Source organism: Syngnathus leptorhynchus, chromosome 7, assembly GCF_054491065.1.
Source record: "Syngnathus leptorhynchus isolate UIUO chromosome 7, UIUO_Slep, whole genome shotgun sequence".
Taxonomy (NCBI): domain Eukaryota; kingdom Metazoa; phylum Chordata; class Actinopteri; order Syngnathiformes; family Syngnathidae; genus Syngnathus; species Syngnathus leptorhynchus.
The window spans coordinates 11,762,209-11,788,690 of NC_141201.1; the positions used below are offsets into that span (position 1 = coordinate 11,762,209).

Genomic DNA, 26,482 nt, shown 5'->3' on the forward strand with positions numbered 1-26,482 from the left:
ACCCAAAAATTACATTGTTGACTTTACAGGCTTTTTATGGAAAGACAAACACAAAGATTAAAAGAGAAGCAGTCTTAAATCATTAACTGTATGAAAAAGGATGTACGTATACGTACTTGTGACGGATAACGTGAGGGGTCGACATCCCCCTTTTTTCCTGCAGTGACACATTCATACAGCATTTCCCTCAAAGTCTCCTTCATTGCTTTCGAAAGTTCATTTAACCAGACCTATAAAAGACAGATTTTGAAACAATGGGTAACAGATCATGTTTGTATTGAAATTAAAAATACCAAACTATTTTTTTCTATAGTCTATATGTCACACTTCCCGTATTATTTACCTCCACAAGGTTGGAGATTTGAACAGTATTTCTGAGAGGCACCATCTCGCCATCCAAGGAACACATGGCCACAATGTGCTGGCACTGGTCATCAAACACAACACTATGGATACCTGTTCAGGAAGTACATTAATTAGGTTACCGATTCAAGCCACAAAGTTTCATGTTTTAACGGTGTGTGCCCACAAAATGTGAATAGAATAAAGGCTTGTGACCTGCAAAGAGTTTCTTGAGGTGTGACTGGATAACTGTTGGGTTGGTAGCCTGACCAAGAATCTCTAAAAGATCATCATCTCCTATAAAATAAAACCTTGGGAAGGCCGAGCGCTTTTCCTAAAACAGACAAACACAGATATATGAAGCTGTGATACGTGAAGGGATTGACGCCTTGTGATGGTGCTTTTGGTGTGCATGTACCTCGAGAAACTCATTGAGTGATTTTTGGCAGCGCTGCAGCTGGTCCATTATGGTCACCAGGGAGTTTCTGATGCCAGCCCTTGAGCTCAGAGAAATGACTCTGTTGTCCCTCTGGATATCTGACATGATTGCCCTGAGTGGCACATGGGTGGTAGATTTCTGTTAGTTCATGTTTACAGTGCATAATTGCATATTCTGACATAGTAAAGACACAAATATTGAGAGATCTGGCCATCGCACGTACAGAACGTGAAAATGAAAGAAAATATACAAGTGCACATCCCAAATGTGTTTGATGCGGTTGAGGTCAGGGATCTTTGTCAATTTCTTCAACACCAAGGCCATTCAAGGATATCTTTATGGAACTTCTCTGCTGACTGTGCATATTTTTTTTTATTCCCGTTGCTAGTGTAAGTTGAGTGTCAACTCAAGCCCTGTAAACTACCCTGAATTACTTGAAGTATTCAGATTCAGGAGGACTATGGATAAGTCAGATTTACAATCCAGTTACCTGAAGTCCTCATCAACTCGTTTGAAGCGGGCCTCCTCTCGGGGTAATGCTCCCCGTCCAAAGATAGGCTCCAGATAAACCCATCTTCTCTGGATGGCATTGAGACTAAGAAGGTATTCGTCCAAGTCTGATAGACGTACCTCCCACAAGCTGACCTGAAGATACATTGGAATAAACATCAGTAGTTATTTTACTCTTTTTTTTTTGTCGTAATTGTTTGTGTTTATTCAAAGGAGCTCAATCCACACTTTCATCTGACCTTGTCCTGGAAGTTGCGGTAATAGGGAGAGTCTTTCAGAGACTGCAGCAAACAGCGGTTATCTCCTACCTAGATGGACACAAAGTGGCAAAAAGCCAACATTGGCTCAACTGTGAAGATTTCCTCTCTTAGTGTCTGCTGGACTGATTTTAGGATTAATGCAAATTCATCTAGATGAAATGACGTACTATATGTAAATGAGCTGGTGGAACTATTACAGAAGAAATGCAAATGATTTTTATTTTACTGTGTTTAAAACAGATTCAAATTGACTGCACATCTGCATCATGGTTATGCACAGCTGAGCTGTTTGCAGATGCATTTAAGACAAAATTTCAAATACTAAATCAATGGTCTGAGGTTTGTAAATTCTCCTCCCAGAAGAAAATTATCTGTGTGTTTGGCAGACTCAGTGCGTACGGTGAGTTTATCAGATTCGACATTAGTTTACGTGAGTAAAACCGATTTTTGCAGAGGCAAATGTTGAGTATATCAAACTCATAATGTGCAGAGCAGATGACAAGATGGAATTGATCATGCTTTGTTCAGGGACAGAAGGTGTGTATGAAGTGTAAATCATGAGGTAAAAATGTTTGCCAGTTTTAACAAAAGTGAAGCCGAGGATTTATATGTCTGCTTTCTGGCAGTTAGTCACTACTCGATACATTTAAGACTCCAAAATCTATCGGCCTGTGAATGATATCTGTAAACGTGGGATGAATCTCAATAACTGCAGTCTCACAAACTGATCCCTCAAATAGGGGTAACAGGACATTTAAAATGAAGTGGAAAAATACAGATTATCCATCCATTATCTGTACCGCTTGTCCCCACGGTGGCCGCGGGCGTGCTGGAACCTATCCCAGCAGTCATTGGGCAGTAGGCAGGGGACACCCTGAACCGGTTGCCAGCCGATCGCAGGGCACACAGAGACGAACAACCATCCGCACTCGCACTCATACCTAGGGACAATTTAGTCTTCAATCGGCCTACCAAGCATGTTTTTGGGATGTGGGAGGAAACCGGAGTGCCTGGAGAAAACCCACGCGGGCCCGGGGAGAACATGCAAACTCCACACAGGGAGGGCCGGAGGTGGAATCGAACCCGCACCCTCCTAACTGTGAGGCGGACGTGCTAACCAGTGCACCACCGAGCCACCAATACAGGGGATATTAATAAAGTTATCCAGTCATATGGTGTAACAAAATGATTATTGCCAAAATGTCCTGAATAATTTTGTCTCTTGTCTGAAATCATTTCAAGGGTGCTTCAACAAGATGCCTGCCCAATATTCTGGATAAATAGTATTATACAATGCATTGCACTCAGAGTCACACAGCTGAAGGCGCAGACTTTTTCAGTCTGGCAATTTGCAATGCACAGTTGTAGGGCAATGATGCGCAACTGATTGGTCTGGAACATAACGTTGGTCATAGATCCATTATGGCTTAAGAACGGCGAGCTAGTTGGCACAATGGTTTAGGATCGTATGCTTATTTAACTGCCGCACTTTCTTTTTTGTTTGGTCGATTTATATTTATGGTCTCATAGAAGTTGCATTTTCCTCAGTTCTAATTGTACCATGCTGGAGGAGGCCACAATATAAATTCATATGTGTACCCCTCACCAGGCTCAATACTGTACTCAGTACTCTATGTGAGAGCACATTTGGTTCAGTGTGTGTATGCTTCTACCTGGCTGACTATATCCTTCCAGTCTTTGATGATGTTTAGAGTATGTCCGCTGCTGCCAGTGTACTCTGTGAGGTTAAAGGTAGCTGCTGCTCCCCACAAATCCAACTCTCTCAGTGCTTCTCTGATTGTTACCTCTGCCTGGGCACGGCTGTTCAGGTCCTACAAACACATCAAACAAGACAGTGTTACAATGAGAAAAAATATTTCTGGAAATCTCAATCAAAACTGATCTGAGCTCCAACTAACTGAAGTGGTTCTGAATTTATAAAGTGTAAACGTGCTGAATCAGATATGTTTAATTTCCCTGCATTACGCTCTCCAGTTTCTCATCACTTACTACAATAATGAGGGTAATAAAAGGATATTACTTAGGTAGGCAAATGGACGGATAACTGCCTCGCTGTGTTAGAGTGTGTTAGTGCGTGTGCATGTGTTGTGTATGCATGTGTTACAGTGGTTTATACACCCTGTTCAAATGAAGGTTTTGTGATATTAAAAAAAAAGTGACCTACATAAATCCTTCAAAAACATTGCCACCATTAATGTGACCTTAGTCAAGGTGAAGGGAATGATGAACAGTTTCAAATAGTAATTATTGTACAAAACGTCCACTAGGAAGCAACAAATGTTGGAAAAAGAATACTAGAATAGCTCAAATTTTGGGGGGGGGGTTAAATGGTGCCATGTGTGTGCTGGCCCCCATTGAGCTTAAGTTTGAACCTAATTGGGTAATTTTGAACATAGACATTCCCAATTATAAAAAGGTGCGCAGCCACTCTATCTCAGTTCATCTCTACTTTCCCTCCTGAAAAGATTCCTTTTTTTCAACTGAGTTATGGACATTATAGGTCACAGTTATGGTCGAAAAGTTGTGAAATGATTTATCTTTGTCTCATTTTTCCATGTCACGAATAACTGGCATTTGAACCGCATTGTGTAGGCTATTTTATATCCAGTGTACCTTAAGCTCCATGGCCTTTGCAATAATGTTATCTGCCACTCCAAGAAGGTCATTAAAGGTGAGTTTTTCTAAAGTCATCCCCCTTGGAAGACCGAGTAAGCGGAACATGTCCAACCAGTGGTCTTGAGAAAGGTGTTCCCCACGCACATACTTCAGCACTGGAACAATGCTCTGAACACACAGATGAAAAAGTTATTCATTAGACAAACAACAAACTCATAACACACGTAAGAGGTCAACTGATAAGGAAAACAAAAAATGTCTAACTGTAGTGTGTACCTTATATTTATCCACTTCTTCTTGCAGTTTAACAGAAATGGCAGTAGGTTGTTCCAGCTTCCTGAGTTTATCCTGCCATGTAAATAGGAATTCCTCAAACAGGTAGGTCTTACTCCTGTAAAATGGGGAAAAAAAATGTTCAAGCAAAGAAAACTATTTTAAGAAACAACATTAATGGCATCCAGGATTTGTTTTGGCTCTATTTGTAACTTTACCTGAATGAGATCCAATCCTCCTGAGCCTTTTCTGTAAAGCCTTGGTTCCACTCCTCATACAGACCCCACATCTGGCTATACACCTCCATGTCTTGTTTTGTCTCTTCAGCTAGAGGGAAAGTTGAAACCTCCAGGTCAAAGTAGACACAGTCCTCACTAGAGAGAGGAGAAGTACGGTAAAGCAGCAGCACCAGAAGTGGAATTTTGATATGCTTGATATGAAATATATAGTAAAGTATTTACATTAGTTTACTGCGCACTAATTCTAACTCCTGGAACTCTTGCTGCTTATCTTTGATTATTTGAAGACTGGCTAGTAGGGTTTCATGATCACCAGACTCAAGCATCTCCTCTTTGGGCTTCAGCTGGTCCCAACGGGCCTTGAACCTCTCCAGATCTGCCCTATAGGCATTGATACGATCTGTGGTGTGACTTCGCATCACCTCCACCTACAAAAGTAATAGAGCATGAGCGATATCGAAAAAAGTCAGTCACCGGGAAATACAGCGAAGGAGATAAAGGAAGAAATAAGTACTACAAGCACGTAAATGCTGTTGCACAAAATGTGTCCCATCAAGAACTCCAAACATGATGCTCTGTTGGTATACCTGATCTTTTATCATGAGCTGGTGGCTCTCCATGACAATCTCCAGTTTGTCCCATTTGGCTCTCAGGGAGGAGAGGGAGTCCATCCCCGCCCCAGATACTGCTCGCAGCAAACGATTCTTCTCCTCTGCCGACTTGAACTGAGGCAGGATCTATTTGAACCCAAACAGTTAACCTTTAGACATGACATGACCTACACCACTCCATGAAGACCTCAAATACAAGGAATGTTTTTTCTGCTACAAACATGAACATATTTTTCTATTGGTTATATTTTCAACTATTTTATATTTAAAGTAATAAAACGTAACTTCAGCAAAACTACATTAAACAATCGATACAGATGCAGTTTCTGATGATGATAAAATGATAGTAAAGTAATTTTCTGTGCCAGAAAGGAGTCAATCCAATGGTAGATAGTGGCCATGGAATTTTTGGGAGAAATACACAAGTGACTTCAACTGTGTCATAATTGTTTTTCTTCTTTTCATCATTTTCTTGTGATGCAACTGCAGAGGTGTATCAGAAATGGCAAAGAAGAAAACGGTGATTATGACCATAGAAACAAAAATGGGTCACAGGTGTTTTTCCAAACTGCTCAGTATATTTCACCTAGATCAACAATAAGGCCACATCATCAATAAAAGAAGCAGAATTTAAATTGTAAACTGAGCTGTCTCACCGCCGAGACACACGCAGTATTATTACCCTCTGCAGGTTCATCACCATGTCACGAGTCCGCATCCGCTACGCGTCTTAAGCGTTAATGAGCTGAGTTGATTAGGTACATTGTTTTTAACTTTTATTGTAAAGCAGTTCATTTCCTTTTACAATTAAATGACAATTCAAAATGCAGAGACAAAAATCATACAATAATGGAACCTGTTAAACCTTTTAGATTCAGTTATTTTAATATTGTAAAATGCAACCATTTTTTTTACACATTATGTTTTAGATTCTAGAGTATGGGATATTTGTTTCTTACCTCTGGTTTGTGGGCCACAATCTTGGAATATTTTCCACTAGCACTACTAATGGCTTCAATATTTTCTGGTCGTGTGGACAAGGTCTCCATAGACTCTGACACAAAACTGTCTATGGCTTGTGTGTGACCTGAAATTGAGCCATTGCAAGGTCAGCAAAATGGGTGCAATCAAACAACAAAGAATCAGGCATAAAATTATCAGAAAATAACAGAGAGAAAGACGAAAGAGAGACACTTATTGTCTTATTTGTAAAGAAATAAACACTATATTTATTGTGACCTCCACCTTGTATGGACTTCCGAAGAGACATTAGCAGCAGGTCAAAGAGCTTCTGGATCAGCCCATCGATGGCAGCTTTAAGCGGCTCACAGTTGACTGTGACACAGTCAACCTTCTCCTGGCTGAAAAATAAAGGACGTGACATGCGTTAAGAAAAGACATTGGTTTCAATAGTTCTAAAAATGAAATAATTTTCCATTGTTGATTGATAGTGCCCTTGTGCATTTATGCCTATCTATATCCATTCCTTGAATGTTTAATGACCCAAACTTCGTTTTTATCATATTTTCTTTGCTAAGTTGCAAATAGCATTGGGGAGTTAGTTAGGTCATTTGCCTCAGTCAAGAGTCGCTATGTATCTTGAGTCAAGCCTTCCTGTGTAGAGTTCATGTTCTGCTTTTTTAATCCCTGTTTGTCAGAATGTTACGTTAACTGAACTAATTTTTCCTCACGAGGGTTGCAGATATAAATAATAAGATTTTAATAATTTAGCGGTTTATTAAGCATCCAAAGTGTTTCAAGGCCATACTTGTTGTTTTCAGTAATATGTACCTAGGCAGACGTTCTGATTCTTTTCCTCTGGCTTTCAGGGCCTTGAAATTCCTCTCCCAGTCCTGCACACAGGTTAGATGCTTCTCCACTAACTTCTCCAAATCTACCTGGCCCAGTACCACCCACTCCTAAGAAAAGAAAAAAAAAGAAACAAACACACACACACACACACACACACACACACACACACACAAAATAAAATAAAATAAAGTTGAGTTCAGAATTTTACTTACTGTCACCATCATCATCAATGTAATGTTATTCTGACACCTTGTACTTGTGTTGAATAGCCTGCAAGCGGCTGAAAAGGTCCTCTGCCTTGTTGAAAATGGTGAGGAACCCAAACGCATTCCTGTCAATCATAGCCCCAAAGATAACAAGTTCCCCCGGTGCGCTGACACCTTTGAACTGGTTCGGGATTGCGATGAACCTCTTCATCTCCCTGTAATAACGTGCCCGTACCTCCTCAAATGGCGGTTGGAACTGCAACCGGCCCTGTCTGCTCAGAGAAAGGACAAAGACAAAGTCTTTTGGGAAACTCAAACGAGGAATTGTGGATAACGACAAAGAAGTTGTATTCACTTGAACGTAAGGTCGATGTGGATTTCAGGTAGGTTCTTATTGAGAGCTTCCAATCCAGTCTGATACTGGTGTTCAAGGGCCTTGTATAGCTGATGATTCCAGTGCTGCCGCCATGCCTGCATGTCATCAGACCTAAAGCCCTGAATTTCAAGATAGAAAAATTCTAAATCCTTTAGCCTCAATCGAGCACAGTGATTTCATGGTAACACAGGCACATTTGCACAAACAATCATTACCTGAGCCTCCAGAGTGGCAAAGCCAGTGCGGAGCTCCTGGAGGCCTTCTTTCCATCGTTGTTGATGTCTCAGCAAGTCGACATTCATCAAAGTCACCACCTTGAGAATACACACAAAGATGAACATGAAGCCAAATGTGGGTTAAGTCCACAAATTCATACAGTCCGTAACAGGAATTGGTAAAAGCTTAAGGCTGAGCTCCAACCTTGTCTATGAAATCCATGTGCCATTTGCGCAGCTTCCTGTTCTCCGTGGAGAGTTTCTCAGTGGCAGACTGCAGTTTGGAGATGTAAACTTCCAGCTCTTTTGGATTGTTCCAAGTGATGTGCAGTTTACGGCCTGATTCCTTTGTATGAGATCGGGGATTCTGTCCAAGAGACGAGATGTTATTATAACACATTATCACATAATAATCATCCTCATCATAACCTGGACGCCATTAAAAAACAATTATGCAGTGATTTGACTTCACAATAATTAAATGGCTTCTAATAAGGACCATGACAACCCTTCTCTTATGGTAGCCCAAAACAGACACAACATGGTTTATTCAATTCTAGCTATCCACAAATAAACAATAATATAGTCTATACCTACTTTTAATCAATAAATGGTTTAACGATAACATTTCGTTCCTAGTCAAGCGCAAAACAGTTGCCTTTGCTCTATTGTGTTTGGAATACCTTGATGACTTGCTCAAAAGCCAAAGCAAGCGTGAGCATCATTGGTCTCTGAGATGGGATCATTTGCTGGTCAATTGTGTTGTAAAAATTTGCCACCTATAAAACATAACAAAGCTTTGTTAAAATGCAAGCCCGAACCAAACAAAAACAAGAAGAGAAAAGAAGACCATGAAAGGAAACCGAGAAAGGGTCACCTGTTTGAGGACAATGGCTTGCCTATGGAACTTGTCTGCAGTATTAGCAGCCAGTTGGATCTTTGCAGGAATAGCAAAGCCCAGAGCAGAGAGCTGCCTGACCTCCCTGAGCAGACTGACCAATCTGTCAGAGTAATGGATCTTCAACCTGCCATCTGCATGATCCAGTTCCATCACTCGATCACTCGCCTGGAGACTAAAGCGACAAGGATTATGTGCATTACATTGGAGTACAGCACAAGTGCAAGTACAAGGCTCAATTCCGATGAAAACATTTTTACAATAGGACCACAGAATGGAACAACAATGGAGTCAATTCATTTTCAAATGACTTACTTTAATTTGCTTCACATTTTTAATATTTTATTTGCAACATTTATATTTAGGGATTGGGCGGTGACAAAACGTGCACGATAAAATGTGAATTGAAAACATTTGTGTCTTCAAGTATTAAGCAGTAATACAGTGAACACAAATCATTTTATAAAAAGTGAACTGCATCTTACCTGAGTCCTGACTTGGGATCAGCCAAACCAGACAATAAATCTCTGGACCATTCCTCAAACTGTTCCTGTTCATAAGCTCGTAAAATCTCCAAAAAGTCATCACAGAAATGCACAAACCCTTTGAACCCTGATAGATCTGACAGCAGAGCTTCACTGATGCGGACACAGTCCTCCACCTAATGCAGGGATGAAAGCACAAGAAAATAAAAAACAACTTTTAACATATTTTTTCAACACATTATTTCGATGAGATTCATCATGTCTCCGTATTACATAGATAACAGATTTATAAACAGATTATAAACAGAGCCGTCTGAAGAAGACTGGAGTAGCAGTCGAAACTGTCAGCAGGTAACACCTAAAAAAAATTATTGTCTGAACAAAATAATCTGTTTATAGTATTCCGAATATTCTTCAAACGGCTCTGAAGAAGACTGGAGTAGCAGTTGAAACTGTCAGCAGGTAACGCCTAAAATCTATTTATAGCTTTACATTGGTTTGGTTTTTTTACATTTATTTTCTTAACTTCAGTTTTCAAGCGATTCAAGAGTTTTTTTATTTGCCATGTTTTTTGCCCTTAATTGTGATGTTATTTATGATAGCATTGCTAAACCAGCAAATCTAATAGTTCCTAAAAAGCTTGTAATGTGTAGTTGTTCAAAAGGCTACCTTATGTATGATGTGCTGAACCCAGATAATTTTATTGACCACATCAGAGAGATTTCTCCCCATGAGTGGGCCGGCCTTCTCTCCTGGATTTCCATGGCAGCGACTCTCAAAGTCTGTCTTCAAACCTATAAAAGGGGTTAACATACAAATATCACATTTAATGTCTTATTTTTAAAAAAAAAAAGTCGACCATAAAAAAAAAAAAAAGTGGTTCAAAATGATGAGATATATGAGATGATCGAGTTCACCCTTGTTGTAGTCAAGCAGTCTGGCCATTAGAGTGTCTCTCTCAGACTGCAGTTCTTTTCTGATGGTAGGCCGCCTGATTAACTCCTTGTGCTTTTGGAACACCTGCAACAACTATATAAAATGCAAGTACCCGAGGTGAGCATCCATTCAAGGCCGTACATTTCAATCAGCGCTGTTACACAACCTGCTGTGGGTTGTCTTGTACATCAGCGATGTAGTTCTTAAGTCTCCCAGCCACCTCCCGCTCTGATGGAGCCATTATACGCTCAAACTGAGCCACTGCTGCCCTCCAAAGGGGCTGAAAAGGCATACAACAAAGATTTGAAACAAGGAGGAAGAAAAACAAAAGCACACGCAGTCCACTCAACTAACCTCAGTGTAGGGGTTGTACTGGAGAGGGTTAAGGCCAGAGAAAGGTTCAAAAACACAATCTGTGGTCAGAGTCTGCTGCTTTCCTCCTGGTAACAAACTTAGCAGCTTCTCATGGAAAACCCGCAGAGACACCACCTGATAGACAGATAAAGGGCATTTCACACAACTCATTGGGAGGGGGTCAAAATAATGCATAAAACAATGCGAGGAAAACACTCAAACAGGACTTGGAACTCTATTATGAATGTCTATAAAATGTCGATGAAGCTACAACACAAATGGACATTGATGGGGAATGAAGGCAGGTAAAGTACATAAGTAGGAATGTAAATAGATTCATAGAATATATTAATTGGATTGACACAGCATACCTCATCCAATCGTTTGCCAAGGCAATGTAGGGATTGTGGGCAATGTTTGTTTTCCTTCCAGGGATGAGGAGCATGTCTCTTCCAGACCTGGCAATGTAATTTAGAAAGGATGAAAAAAGATAAGTTGAGGACAGTCACTTCTTTTGACAATATTTCTCAGTCATTCCAGAGATTTGTTTTTATTTATTAGTATTCTCTCTCACCTGTCCAGTCAAATGCTCACAAGCTGCAACCCAATGCTCACAGATGGCTATCCCAGTTTTCCAGCTCTCCCTCACAGACACAAATGGCTGTTCAAAAATCTTGAGATCACTGAGCTTCTTCTGGACATACCGTCCAAGTGCTCCACCTTGAAGATAAAAAAAAGAATCATAATTTTCTTGAAAATAAAATGTTGAGTAGAAATGATTTGTTAAAATGTACATTTACACAATAAGGTACGTGTTCGCGTCAGAAGCAGAAAAAAAAAAAACATTGTTGTCAGTTAATCTCACCAATAACGTCCATCAATCGGACCATTCGTATTTCTGGGTAAGGTTCATAATCAAGCTGTCGCCAAACACCATCGAGTGCGTCTCTGCTTTGCTCCACAAGATCCAGAACATCGGACAAAGACAGGCCATCAAGACCACAATACTCCTGTTGGAAACAGATACAAGTGGAGTTTGTATGATTTTGCATCACTTTGAATAAAACCATCACATTTACAAGAAAATATCTTCATTGTTCATTTTTATGTCAAATCAAAGTAAATTGATAACAGTATCATTGTTACTTTGTTTGAAAAAAAAAACATTTTGCACACCAATTGGTGATAAACTTAACTTTAAGTAGGTTTACATTTACTGTTTTATATGCATACCTTCTCTACCAGATTAAATTGTTCTGTGAAGTATGCAGCTCTTTCTTTCACATTTGTCTTCTTTGCAGACTCAGATACGTCCACCCAGTATAAAAACTCATCATTGGGCGTCAGAATACCTGAATAGGTTAGACGCATACACAACATTGTAGGAATTGTTGGATACAGACAATGACCTGCAACTCACTGACCCATGCATAACCTATTGGTCTGTGTGGACATACCCAAAACATCTTCTTCCGAGTGCCCTCTCTTCAATTCAGAAGGTTGTGCTCCAGATTGGCGGACCACTGAGCCCAAACCCAGCTCTAAGTCACTGAGCAAACTCGCAAGCTTTGGATCAAACGCCGAACGCCAGCGTTCATCTTTGAGCAGCACTGGTGCAAAGACCTGTCTCACAGCCTGGTATAGAGTGTTGATAGGAGACTCCAGCATGGATGACACAAGGATGCTCTGGTGGAGGTTCTCCTCTGTGATCACTGTGGGGTAGAGCTTGAAGAACACCAACACTTTCTCTCGGCCAGCTTCCAATGCTTCGATCTGATGAAGGAAAAGGAATTAATTTGGCGGGGAAATAAGGAAAATTTATTTTTGGACTGCTTGAAGGCAAATAGCTCTGTTTTGAGAGTGCTTGCCCACACATACAGTGTAAAATGAATCATTTTGCTGTTTTATGAAAACGTGGCCGTGAGTGAGCCTATTGGGAAGATGTACAGTACTGTATACTGGTATGTCTGTCTCAGATTGCCCCTAGGTGTCCAAGGTGTGCACAACAAAATAAGATACACAATGTGTATGATGGTGCAGTTGTTAGCGCGTCAGCCTCACAGTTCAGAGGTTGTGGGTTCGATTCCACCTCCGGCCCTCCCCGTCTGGTGTTTGAATGTTGCGGTTTCCTCCCACATCCCAAAAACACGCTTGTTAGGCCAATTGAGCAATACAAATTACCAATATGTGCGGGTGCGGGTGGTTGTTTGTCTCTGTGTGCCCTGCGATTGGCTGGCAACCAGTTCAGAGTGTCCCCCGCCTACTACCCAATGACAACTGGGATAGGCTCCAGCACGCTCGTGACCTCCGTGGGGATAAGCGCTACAGATAATCTGGATGGATTGATGTGTATTTTAGGAGAAAGTGTAACAAAAATCTAATTACGTCACTTTTATTATTAACATAAAATACTTTTTTTTAAAATTCTTTTAGTTGTTTTTTTAGCGGCTAGAACAGAATAGCAGCATGTTCATTCATTCATTTCTATGGAGAAAGATCATTTCAGTGTTTTTCTTTATGACTGTGGACCAGGAAAAAATTAAGCTAATGTCATAATAAGGTTTCATCTCAAGGAGCCAAGTGCAGCACACACAAAAGCTTCTAAAACGGCTGTTTTCAGCAGGAATTAAAATAGAGTGTGTAATATGAAGTGTAATTCTTGATCCTTTGACAACAGCACACCACGGACATATTATCAAAACATCTGGGGACTAAATTATTATTCAATTTGTCAATTTGAATGTTAAGAAAAAGCTGTTTATATGTATACTAAAACAACAAATCCAAGTTGCGCTACCTTATTTGACAGGCGAAGATTACTTTCATGTCTGCTGATGGACAAGACAAATTGGTTTCCATCATCCAAGAAATTGTTGAGCTCTGGGCTGTCATTGAGAAGGGATGGCGTCTTTAGCTCATAAAAGTTTCCCGTAGTGGTAAGAATAAACTTCTTGCGAGCATCGATTGGTTCCTGGGCCATCTCCTATATGAAACACATGTACAGAAATACAAGAAGCAGCATTTACTGCGTTTAACATGCATATGCAAGTAGGCGTATCGATTGCTTTCTTACACAAACCATTAGACATGTAAACCAGAATGTTAGCAGTGTTTCAGCGCAGCCTTGCAACGACTTAAGAAGCTAGCTGTGGTTAGCACGCTGCCTCGGTAAAAGGATGTTACTCACGTCAGTCGATCAGATGTTGACAGCGGGTTTTCCCGGAGAAAAACAACACTTTACTAGTGCTCCACCACATACTGAACCTTTTCCTCATAAATAAAGTCTTGATCCGTGGAGTGAAGCATAGCAAACTGTTGCAGATCGCTCCTGTGCTCCTCCTCGAATACGCTTGCGTGGTTGCTGCGTTACAACACCAAAACCCGCAGTCACGTGACCAGATTGCCCTAGAATCTTACGCATTTTGCGTGAAACTACGCAACTTGATGGCAACTCCTCTTTGCCGAAGTTTCTTGGTTACGACGGAACAATTACGTGCCAATAATATCAATAAAGTAATAGTTTTGCCACATTCATGTACATTGTACAGAATTATATATTTCTTTGGACTTAAGTAGGGAAATCAGATATTTTGACACACCTCTGATGATGCAGTGAAGTTCTACCCCAATGCAAATTACAATTACAATAATAAACATTTGTTAAATTAATATCAAATTTCAATTACTGCGTTACATTTGGAGTTTTTTCTTTGTCGTGCAGGTTTTGTATTGCAAGTCATTTAAAAATCATAAAATCATTTAGGCCACTAGATGTCGCAAAAGCAACAATAATTAATCAAACGTTGTGTTGACAAAGACAGCACATGCGAAGCAAGGTTAACATGAGCAACTAGGCAAAAACAATAGTTTTTGTGCAAAGCAACGAACCAGGTATATTTAAGTATAAATGTAAAGTACCTGTCAGGATGAGGCTTGAAATGAAAAGACAGATAAGAAGAATTGAATGGGCTGACACTAAAATGTAATGATGGATTTAATTCACAGGCTATACTGCCATAATGTCTGCTAATGTCAACTGTAAAACACATAATTACATTATTTTTATATTGCATCCCACTCTGAGAAATTTATCTTTTTCTAATTCTGTGACAGACTGTCAGTCCTCTCCATTCTGTGTTTACATTGGGGAGAGGAGCAGCACCAGGTTGGTTGCACTTCAGGAATGTAACCCTGAGGTCCCAACCCATCCAACTTTTCCTTTCTCCCCACATCTGTTCTCCCCTTCCATCTCTTCCCCCTGACATGGACTAATTTTCCTTCTCTCCTCACTACTACTTCTCTTTGTACGTCTACGTCACTTTTGGTGCCCTCCCGTTAATAATCTGGTCCTCTGGCCCATCACGTCACACACACCAAATGACATCACAAAAATCTTTCTCTTCTCCTCTACTCACCCTTGAGGGCTCCCTTCTCTAATTCAGCATTGAGTACCCCTCTTCTCTGCCATCAACCCCCTACTTCCACAACCCCTGAAATTTCTCTGTCTTCCTCCCCTCATTCCTCTGTTGTCTAACCCAAACAAACCAGTTGGACTTTCCTCTGCGGTGGCTGTAAGAGAAACACACAGCATGTCAGGCTGGGTTGAAATATAAACATCAGTCTGTTGAAGAGGATATGAGGTGTTTAGGCTCAACATGAGATAGAGCTACTATTTGGACACCGGAACATCTAAATGCACTACTCACTGCACAAAAAATCCTGAATAACTTCACAAGACAAACTTGCTTGACCTCAAGGAGTAAATCTAACAACTAGTGAATTTCAGACACTGAACTACAAAAAGTTAACTCTGTTTTCTTCTTGAATAATTAATTCAAAAGGACAGTATTTTTGCCTCTTAGTAATTCTGAGAAATATAATAAGCAGGTTTCTATTTTCCAATGACACAACAGCCTGTGTACTTAATCTTTTGAGGCATTTCTCAGCAAGCAGTGTGTGACCTCTGCCACACTATTCTGATGGGGTCCATACCACAGGATTTATAAACAGATTATATTTTTTGTGCGGGGAACCAGTGCACAATGCATTGATTTCAAGCAATTAAATTGGAGTTGGTCACCATGAGGAGGATTAGGTTGTTGGTGTTCTGAAAATAATCTGAAATGACAGGATATTACAGTTGTGATTAGAGCACTGCATGGCTGCAGAGTGAGAGTGTATATAATGAGTGCAATACAAAGTAAAGAGACATTTTATCTTCCTATAATGTTGTTCTCGTCACAATGAAAACAATAAAATTACATACAGTGTACATTTAGTATAACAATATTGCGGCCGAAAATGTGGAAATCTGATATTTTTTTCAAATTAATCTTAATTTTTAGCATATATTTGTAAATTTGGAAAAAAGTGCACTCACACTTGTTGTAGCACTTTTCTACCTTTGGCACTCAAAACAGCACTGTTATCTCATTTGCTTTCTGGTGACGCAGCATCAGGCGCAAGTGGGGGTTCAGTATCTTACTCATGGTCACAATGGATTTCCCCCCCCCCTCCCTTTGCCCCCAACCTCTGGAATGGGAGATTACCACTCTACCACTAAAACGTGCTTTATTATAATCTGCTGAATTAATTGTAGCATAGTTTAGGAATAACAAATCAGCTCAAATGAAAGCACAAAAATTGCATTCATTGCATTTAATTGGTTCAGCAGACTCCCAGTAGAGAACTATGCATGCCATTGTCTTATGTCATTCATGATGCCTGTTGAGTATGGCTATTCTTGCCACTTCCTCTCTAAATTGTGGTGATTCTACACTTCTAACATGTTAGAGTACATGGATGTTGCATATATGCATGGAAGTGCAGCGGGGACTTTTGAACCTTTCTTTTTATGAGTTTTCCTGACTAAAATAGCCTTTGTTTGATTGCTCATGAGGGGGTTGAACACTTTTGGAGCGAGATTTGATAGATTTATGAAGAAAGAGGCTTTAAGAGGCTGCTGGAATTCAGTGTGGGCTGTGTACACACAACTAACATTAATTCTCTGGCGTCTCCTGAACAGCCGTTTTAGGTCAGGAATGTTACACGGCTGTTGCACCTCGCAGCTCCAAGTCAACTTTTCTGATGATAAGCAGCATCAGATATCTATAAACAAACGAGGTTTGCAAGATGTATATGATGATATATATATATATATATATATATATATATATATATATATATATATATATATATATATATATATATATATATATATATATATATATATATATATATATATATATATATATATATATATATATATATATATATATATATATATATTTAATATATATTAATATATTATATAATATAATTATATAATATATTATATAATATATTATATAATATATTATATATATATATATATTATATATATATATTATAAAAGTATTTCAGCCATATATATATATATATATATATATATATATTAATTAAGTTGTATCAACTTAAAGGCTTGTCTTGATATTTTAGGGGCACTTTATTAAGGGATGACGGGCTGATGATGATTTTTTTTGTTGTATTTTGTACTTGATTTTGGCTTTTTTATTCATATACATATATATATATATATATATATATATATATATATATATATATATATATATATATATATATGGCTGAAATACTTTTCTAAGAGTTGCTCGTGTATGGTAGCACAATGTCATCAGCAACATTTTAAAATGAATAGAGAGGCACAGACAAGTATTTTGGCATGATGCCCAGTGGAGTTATTCACACCTTAATGTAATGGTGATACACCAAATGAGTTTTTGGCTAAGGCATTTTTAACTAGGCTGGGACCCAGTCTCTTAAGTGTATGAGTGAGCGAAATTTGAGCAGACCTTGCCAATATATATAGAACTGCTGAAGATTTGACCTTTACTTCCCCACAAACAAAAAAAACTCTCACATTTGTACATGCACGGATCCATTCATCCGTTCATCGAATCATCACCAGTAACATTAAAACATGTGATGAGACAGAAACAGATTGTCTTTTGCGAGGACCGTGTGAGGGAAGCCCATGGGAGGAAACACAAAGAGGGGAGGGGGCAACGAGAAGTCCACTTGGCTGCAGTTTGTTGGCAGCTTCATGTTTCTGCAGAGGATCAACATCAAAGGCCATCTCAATTTGAAATGTATGTCGTGGGAGCAAATGACTGTAGCCTGTGTTAGCTCTACAATACTGTTCCCCTGTGCAGTGACCTTATCTATGTTTCAACAATGACCTAGTTGGGAAAAAAGGTTCATGTAAGCAAGATGAAAATTTTGTCAAGCAATCCTTGTTCACATGGACCTAAAGAATCGACCTAAAATGCTGTATTTTATTGTTCTTGCCAGGCTTAAAGTTGTCCATGTGACTTTGAAGATACACACTAATTGCTTGTCCTCCAGAGTTCTGTATTAATTGATGATGAATACTTTTTAAACTCGTGATGTTGGTTGAGATGCTTTTTATCTTTGGTCAGTCACATCTTTTTTTTTTCTCCTCTAGGGAGAGATGAAAATGAGGGGAGTAGTTTTTAATTTTAAATAATCAAAATTATAGCTCATGTCTGTTATGGTGCAGGGAGAAAATTGGTAAACCTTTGAATAGTGCTAACAGCACAATATAGCTAATTTCTCATCTCAAGCAATGATTATGTCTGTTTCACTATGCACTGGAAATTTCCACTCTTCCATAGAGACAGATTTGGGAGGGAGGGAGAGAAGCAATTGTACAGTACGTCCGATTCCATCTGCGCCTGCACCCACCAGCTCTAAGGAGACGCAATTAGCTACTGAAACTGAGAAACGAAGTCGGGAAGAATCGTTGACATGCTTGACAAGCTGGGGATACTCCACACTACTAGACGGCTTACTTCCTTGCAGCTGATAGTCTGTGCATGTTTTTCCACATTTAGTTATCGAAACTGCTGTCCGAGTTTGTAAATATCGATGAAGGGTAAATATGGACTCTAGATGTGAGTGGTTGCTGAGACACCTTAGAGATGGTTAGAATGGTCATTTCAGTAGACAGCTCACATAGCTTTGATCATTTTCCCGTCACCTCGAAAATAGATCTGGGGAACAGCACTGGCACTCTCCCCCGTTGTCTAAGGCTGTGTGTGTGTGTGTGTGTGTGTGTGTGTGTGTGTGTGTGTGTGTGTGTGTGTGTGTGTGTGTGTGTGTGTGTGTGGTGGTGGGGGGGGGGGGGGTTCCCATCAACCTGACAGGGAATCCACACTTGTTTGTAGTGCACAACCATGTGTTTGCAGCCGTACGTGCAAGGGATGAATATTTTTCTCGATGGATTTCTGTAAATAACCCAGCAAAAAAAAAACTGTGAATTAGAAATAAAGATTGTTATGAGTTTGCAGCTGCTGCTATGTATGTAAGACACTGTTTTATACGATAAGTATACATGTACACCAACGTAAGTTATCTCGCTCAGGGGTTTGAACTGAATATGCTCTTTGACTGTCTTAAACCTTATTTGATGGGTCCTGCTGGAGTGATTTCACATGGAAAAAAAAAGATGCTTACTTGAATTAATGCCTGGAAAAAAGGAGCGCTTTTGTTTCAAAGCTTCCCTCAGAGACCTTGTTTGGTTGCTTTTCAAATGGCTTGGAGGTCCAAAGACACCGTCACATCATTATGAAGGTATTGCAGCATCCCACCTTTCTCAGATAGGAGCATTGGCCAGTGGGGGAAGGATGCAACGCATGCTTGCTTGGATGTCCCAGAGGTTTTAGTGGAAGCAGAAGAGACATTGTTGAAGTATTCGACAAAATAGTGCCAATAGACGCCTTAAAGTATGCAGGCTGGAAATAAGCATTCATGCATGTTTATTCTAGAGACTGGGTGTAGATCAAAATAATCTTGCGAGCAAACTAGCCAAGGGGACTCACAAGCCTTGAGGAGGAAATAAGGAATGGATCAGCCCAAAAATACTTTACTTCACAATAAGCTTTTGTCCATTAAAGGTCTGAAAATCAGCAGAACATCTGTCATTTCTGGACTTCTTGACTATTTCTCCTTTGTCTATAGTCACAGACATTTCCTATACTCATGTTATTTTTGTCTTCACTTCCATCGATCAGATTCCCGTTACCCCATTCCCAAATGTTTTCCTTTGTTTTCATTCTTTTCATGGTTGAAGTATGGCTGGGGAAATTAAAATATGATCCACATACCTTTCCACTAAATCGAATGTTGCAAGATTATGAGTCTCAACTCTCCATAGGATTGGATGGTCTCATATGGGCCATCTTCTCTGTCTTACAGCTGCATGACTGTTATTAATGGCAAGAAAGTGAAGACTATGACATATGCTCATTACACAACGCTTCCAGCTAGTATCTCATCTTTGTTCTTCTCTGACACACCCACACACACACACACAATATTGATCCTCTGTTGTCAGTAAGTAGAAAAAGAAACAGGGATATTGGAATCCATCAAATATACATCAAACACACTAGTACCAAGACTGGCTGGGGAGGCGGGGCAAAAGAGGGGGAAACAGGCAATTCTTCTGTGAATAAAGACCAAGAAACAGCCTCTAGGAAAGCAGCTGTGGCTCATATTTTACTGTGTTGAAACTCCATTCAAAGATCAATGACCCGATATTGTAAGGAAATGTTGCAGTGGAGAAGCATCACACATTAATTACAATGTGGACCAATTTGACTACCACACAATGATTCTTCAAAACACATCAGAGTTGAACCACAAGAGACATATTTAGCCACAGACTTTCATTTCCTCCTGATGAGCAATGATGAGTTGCGTGGCTCAAGTGAACTTCACACTCCAAGCAGCCAGAAGCGTTGCAAAGCCACAAATGACCAGCTCACAAGTGGGCCAGGAAAAATCTGCTCAAAATAGTCAGCGAGCCAAGATATATTGTAACTTGTTCAAAGATATTACAAGGGTTGCCAAAGAATATTCACAAGGCTAAAGTGGCTAAGCAGAATTCTGCGAGAAACCCCAACCTTCCTTCGTTCGTTCCTTTTGCGAGACAGTGTAGAATTGCGCTGAACATGTTTAACCCCGTTCTACTGTTTTGATTACCCCCTTTAGGTAAAAATTAGAAACACCTCTCTATGTCCGTAGTTGGAGATTAAACTTCCTCAGCTATCATCGTCTATCATGGCTCCTCTTTTCCAGCACTTGTTCAAATGATCCAAGTAGTCGCTCCAACGAGTCTTCCACGGTTCCTTTTTCCATTTCTCGGAGTCCAGAATGTGTTATTTTCTCCTAATTTCTTCTTTCTTAACTCCGATGTCTCGGCAATGTCTTCAATTTTGGGCTGTTTCCGTATCCAGTGAGCTAAGTCTTGTATTTTGACAAGATCTTATTTTGCCATTTCTACTTGAGCTCTAAAGGAAAAAAAAAAGACAAGTGTTGTATACCACCAATTACACTGACAAATAACACTTTTAAATTTAAAACCACTGACAGCATCAATCAATAACGGACAAATGTTATCTTTTAACTATTTTTTTTTTATGCAGCTCTTGGATTTGATTTCATTAGATGGCGTAAGTGGCTATGTTTTACCTGGGTGGAGAATAAATGTCCAAATTATAGTGTACCTCAATACAGTGCAGACCCTTCCAAGTCTAGGACAGTTTTAGTTACAAATAACTATGTTTCTATCTCTGGGGAAATAAAGTTAAAATGCAAAAATAGTTAATAGTGTGATATAACAATTGGTCTGTTTTGTCGCCATTGGGTAATAGGGAATAAATTGCCTTGGAAGCATAGCAGACCCCTTAGTGTGTTCACCCCCGTCTGTCCAAAGTGGCCTCCCCCCCTGGCCTCCTACAATTACCCCTTCCTTTCCCGACTCCCCTGCCCGGGCAACTTCTTTGCCCTCTTGTATCCGGCCGTTTAGCGTGACAATCCATTATTTTGACGGCTCCCACTGAAAGAAAGAGTGAAAGAGGCAGAAAGACGGGGGCTACTTTGACTTTCGGGCTGCGCCCCTTTTTAAAATTCTCCCAATTTATTATTCTCTTCTTTTCCTAGTCTCAAACCTGCAATACCTTTCACTATATCTTATTTACACCTATTTCCTTCTGCATTTCATATTTTATCTTCTATATATAAATTAATCATTTTTAATTGCATCCTTTCTTATACTCCATACCTTTAGTTTCCTTCACCCCATGCTCTCCCCCCTGGACTTCTTTTTTTCACATCTTCCCCACCCTCCCACCTCACTAAACACCCGCCCCCACCCTTGTACTTGTGCTCCCATCTCTTTTTTGGCTGGATATCGCTTTGTAGCTGGCAGCATTTGGGAAACCTGACCAGGCCTAAAGAAAGAGAGGAACTAAGGTTTAGAATGTTTCCAGTCAGCCCCCAACAAGGAGCCCCTACTTATACCAAAATGTATAACCCCTTAAACCACACTGGAGCCAAACTGATACACACCCAGCCAGAAGTGCAGCCCAGCCTTCACTCTTCAGTAATAACATCTACAGCACCAACAGTAACCAAGCCTCATTGATTGCATGTGCAACCTAACGTGCTATTGAAGTCACTTGTCTCCCTTGGCAACAAACTCAACTATTGCCAACTTTTCAACCGTCATTAGAACTCTTGAATTACAGCTGACTTCACATGTGATATGTTTTGGTTTTTTTTTTTTGCAGTCAGAATTTCAGTAGTCAGATTGTTAGATTATTGATATTTACGGTAAACGTCATGAACAGAAAGCATAAATTGATTAAGCAAGCAAACAAAAATAAAATGAAACAAAACAAAATGGCATTATATGTATTTTTCCAAAATGAAACTAAAAACGTTTTTGTTTCTCTAATTTATTTGCATTTTATTCAACCTACAAATGTGTCAGATCATTTTGCCGGACCCTGTACATGACTTTGTATCAGTACTGCTAGCACACTTACAGTTTGCAATGAACACTGTGCAGTGGAGTCACCTTGGCCACCCCATAAAAAAAGTTTGGTCACGCCCCCGTGTTTCGGACAAATATATCACCCAACAAAGAAACTACTGTATGTATTAAGGACCAAGGCCAGTAAAAACGTGTTTCCCTATTGACACAAAACATGTTATGTCCTTGTGTGTCCAGCACATACACACACTGATACTGTAGTACAGTTTCAGACGGATGGATGAATGTTGAGACACAATTGATGTTGAGGCTAACACCCCCCATTCTTCTCACTATGCCTTTCTCCCCCATGGTGTGTCATGTTTCGTGTAGATAATAGGGTCACAGTGAGACCTCTGTGGTCTATGCTCTGGAGGTCTCCAGAGTCACAACCACACTGATGCAAAGTCTTGCGGACACACTTTGACCCGTGTGCACATGCAGGCAGCTCAATCTGTGGACCATCAGAACTACAAGTAAGCCTTCACCGCACTTCTCATTTTCTTCCTCTCTGTCTAATCCCTGTTTTATTCACTCCAGCCAGGCGCCACTATTCCCTTGCTTGCTCCAACAAGCAGTCTTGCATTGAGGTCTGTATCTTGCAAGTGTGTTTCTTGTTCTTTCGAAATTAACCATTTTCCTCTACATCGAGTCCAATGTCAAATTTAATATATGCCTTTTTGGGTTACCGCAAAGCAACAGCAGCAATAAATGATATATGACGCTGGGATCCACGTGTCTTTGGACCATCACCAAGAAGCTGTCAGAGTGTCACCGTTATTCACTTCCCGTCTAATTTTGTAACCAGACATTAAATGGTAATATTGTAACTACCATGCCAAATCCATAAACACACCATTTAATATATCCATTACACAGCTAAAAAAAAAACTCCACCTCCAAAGTTATACAAAAATCATACATTTCAACTGTCAGGTGAGGCTTAAACTGGGACTTTATCTCAAAGTAATTGTTCTGTAGATTTTAAAATCACCAAAGTTTCAGCATCTTCTTCATACAGTATTCTCAATCTTGAACTTAACTTTAAAGTAAACAGCTACTTGGAAGGAGAAAAATGGGGGACAGTCATGTGTCCAAACACCTGGAGAACTCACATCTACAGTCAGTGCATTGTTGAACACTCAGCAGACTTCTTTTGAGGTGGAAACCATATAATTTACTGCTCCATGCAGGCTGCTTGAGCACATTGGACCTACGCAGTCCCTCGCCATCTGTGATTTTATTATTATGATTTTTTACATGTCTCCATAGAAGCCCTGTGGCGGTCATTTGACCGCTTTACTGTTGTGTAACATCAACATGCAACTTCTTCACCAGTGAGACTTCAGGAACCACAATCATGATTTTACCTTTATAGCTTCAACAGGAGTGTAACTTGCGCACACGCATACACGCACACAACAAGCTTTACTATTTTTTTTTGATGACTTCATTTGTTTTCTTCCTAAATCTGATCCATCATTATCTGCCGATACGCATAGACCGGCGATCACTTTTTCTCCTCTTAATTCATGTCAAGAACTTCTATCATCACCCTCTGTCACCGCATTGGCCCAGATGGGACCACTGGAGGTCACCTGCTGACCCCTGAACCCTCTGTTGACCGTGTGTTGCCATGGAGATGACAAGGGATTAGTCGCTAGAGAAAGAGTAGCTATTCTTGTCCTCTTTTTTTGTTTCTCTTGGGTCTTCCAACAAGTATATGAGTTTGGAGACAAAACTCTTAGTTTTAAGGGAAAGGAATGTTTGTAAATTTGCATATGTGTGTCTGTGTGTGGGAGGGTTAGTTTAGAGAGGATAGCCTTTGACCTGGGGTTTCATAAATACAGTTCTCTCTCTTGCTACACGCACGCGCGCGCACACACTCACACACGCATGCGCACACTCTCTCTCTCTTTCTGTCTCACACACACACACACACGCGCGCACGCACACACACACACACACACACACACACACACACACACACACACACACACTCAGTTAGGCCATGTTATCTTTTTATTAGGACATATACTCCCACATTCACTCCATGAATTCTTTCCATGGCCTACACACTCGTGAGCCTTTTAAGACTATCAAACTTTACTTTCTTAAAACCTACACAATTCTTTCTTTACCATACAGCACAAATTTATTTTTGTATCACAAAGCTTTGCCCTTGAGCCCTAATGGAGGGAAAGTCCCCAAAATAAGATTTGATCCATCTGTGTGACAGATTTATGCCCCCTTAAGACCATCAAGTTAATCAAGAAAGACAGCATACAATTGGGAGATATCATCATCTGTTTGGGAGAGAAAATCTTCTCAGTTAGGTCTGAAACAATTTTTGTTGGATTAAGATAGTTTTAATTGAATCCCCAATGTTTAAATATAAGAAAGACTTTTCAAAATTTGTATCAATTACATTGACAAAGGCTTTCTTCCCTATGTGCATGTGTACGCTGTTGGTGTCACTTAACTCAAGCTGGCAGAACAATCCGTCACCCAGGTCAAAGTTCAGCTCCAAGGTGTCAAAAAATATGGTCCATAAATCACCTTCACCCCAGTTCCATTCACAAACACTCCCCATGGGTCCATGCATGCACTTAACAAGACAGGACTGCAAGAGCATGGAGTCAGATTCTTTCCCAAACACGCAAACGTGTACAAATTAAATTCAAATAGTCTGTCAACAAACGTCTTAGAAGCTGCTTCCAGTAAAGCCGATCGCACGTGCGAATGTGACAGAGCCAAACAAAACGGATCCACCTTTGGATTCACTCAGCATACTTGTTATGAGTTTTGCCATGCTGTGTTCAAAATAAAGTACTACTGAAGGCTAAATAAGGGAGTGAGGCTGAGAGGGGGGTGTTGGTAATGTATCCCCAAAGGGCCAAAGGTGTCTGACCTGGCTCAGTTCAAATAGCAACAATATCAATCATATTAACACATGTATATATATCAAGGCTGATAAAATGTGACAAAGGGGGTTAGAAAAATAAAGAAAAGGAAAACCGCACTTCATGTTCATTTTACATAATTACAAAAGGGAGCCATCTTAGTAAAGATAATCACATTCTTCTGTGCAAATGGCAAATGATTAAGAGTTTTGCTGAAATGCATAGAGGGAAAATCATTTTGGGCAAAAATACAGACTGTATGCCATGTAGCTATGGAGAAACAACATAACCGCAGGTCTATGACCCCCTGGGAAATCTGGATGGCAAAACAAGAGGAAAGAGGAAGAAGAAAAAGAAAAACACAAAGCAAGGGGCCAGAAGGTTATAGTTGGCCACTGGCATAAGTCAAAGGTTAAAGCCGGCCTGCATCCTGTCAACAAATAGCAGCAGTAACAGCACCAGTGTTATTTGTCCAATCAACACTTGGTTGACTCTGTGAAGGCCATTTGTGAGTTCTCTCACATTAAAGATTTTATATAATGTGATTTGAAAATGTTTTTTATTGTCGTTTTGAATCACTTTCTCCGTGAGGGTGATATAAAGCCTAAAGTACATATTGTCATATAGAAATAGTCATTTAGTATATTTGAAGACATTTGATCCATTTGAGTACAATTGATTGTTCAAGCTCATTTGAACAGTAGTTTGGAATGAAAGGCGTCTATTTGGGTGAAGCATGTGCTCATCGCGCACACTGCATCAGTTTTAAAGGAAATTAAATGGTCTTTAGTTGCTAAACACATGCTTGATTATATTATTCTTCATGCTCGAACATTTCGTTTTAAATCGATTCAAAATGAATAAGGTGCTTAGGAAAAAGGGAAATGACATGTCAACCAAAACGGGCACATGAGGAAGGCAAAGTAAACACAATTTGTTTTTTGAAAATAGCACCATTATAAATGAAAGCAATTAGTTACAGGTAGATTTTCATTTTCTTTTCAGTTTTTTCGTGGTAATTGATAATAATGTCAATATCATCCTTATCTTTTAATTGCAAACATTCACATTGATTAAAATCAACAACATT

At 39.8% G+C, this 26,482-nt stretch overlaps 1 protein-coding gene across 2 annotated transcripts in view; it reads right to left on the reverse strand.

Annotated features, from left to right (window-relative positions):
- dync2h1 (dynein cytoplasmic 2 heavy chain 1) overlaps positions 1-13,996 on the reverse strand; it is a 57,557-nt gene extending 43,561 nt beyond the window's left edge. For both annotated transcript variants that reach the window (XM_085916467.1, XM_085916468.1), the window contains exons 1-33: positions 13,781-13,996; positions 13,391-13,576; positions 12,051-12,366; positions 11,827-11,945; positions 11,459-11,603; positions 11,168-11,313; positions 10,965-11,051; positions 10,594-10,728; positions 10,406-10,519; positions 10,221-10,332; positions 9,973-10,097; positions 9,304-9,479; positions 8,798-8,993; positions 8,604-8,699; positions 8,126-8,287; positions 7,921-8,019; positions 7,685-7,824; positions 7,373-7,601; positions 7,103-7,230; positions 6,557-6,672; positions 6,271-6,398; positions 5,288-5,437; positions 4,923-5,128; positions 4,680-4,835; positions 4,465-4,579; positions 4,186-4,356; positions 3,225-3,383; positions 1,531-1,599; positions 1,272-1,426; positions 761-893; positions 559-676; positions 344-456; positions 117-230 (exon numbers count right to left, since the gene is read on the reverse strand). In XM_085916467.1, the coding sequence (XP_085772593.1) occupies positions 117-230; positions 344-456; positions 559-676; positions 761-893; positions 1,272-1,426; positions 1,531-1,599; positions 3,225-3,383; positions 4,186-4,356; positions 4,465-4,579; positions 4,680-4,835; positions 4,923-5,128; positions 5,288-5,437; positions 6,271-6,398; positions 6,557-6,672; positions 7,103-7,230; positions 7,373-7,601; positions 7,685-7,824; positions 7,921-8,019; positions 8,126-8,287; positions 8,604-8,699; positions 8,798-8,993; positions 9,304-9,479; positions 9,973-10,097; positions 10,221-10,332; positions 10,406-10,519; positions 10,594-10,728; positions 10,965-11,051; positions 11,168-11,313; positions 11,459-11,603; positions 11,827-11,945; positions 12,051-12,366; positions 13,391-13,573 (4,611 nt within the window). In that variant the 5' untranslated portion in view covers positions 13,574-13,576; positions 13,781-13,996. The remainder of the gene's footprint in view (positions 1-116; positions 231-343; positions 457-558; positions 677-760; positions 894-1,271; positions 1,427-1,530; positions 1,600-3,224; positions 3,384-4,185; positions 4,357-4,464; positions 4,580-4,679; positions 4,836-4,922; positions 5,129-5,287; positions 5,438-6,270; positions 6,399-6,556; positions 6,673-7,102; positions 7,231-7,372; positions 7,602-7,684; positions 7,825-7,920; positions 8,020-8,125; positions 8,288-8,603; positions 8,700-8,797; positions 8,994-9,303; positions 9,480-9,972; positions 10,098-10,220; positions 10,333-10,405; positions 10,520-10,593; positions 10,729-10,964; positions 11,052-11,167; positions 11,314-11,458; positions 11,604-11,826; positions 11,946-12,050; positions 12,367-13,390; positions 13,577-13,780) is intronic.
- Between the last annotated feature and the right edge of the window lie 12,486 nt (positions 13,997-26,482).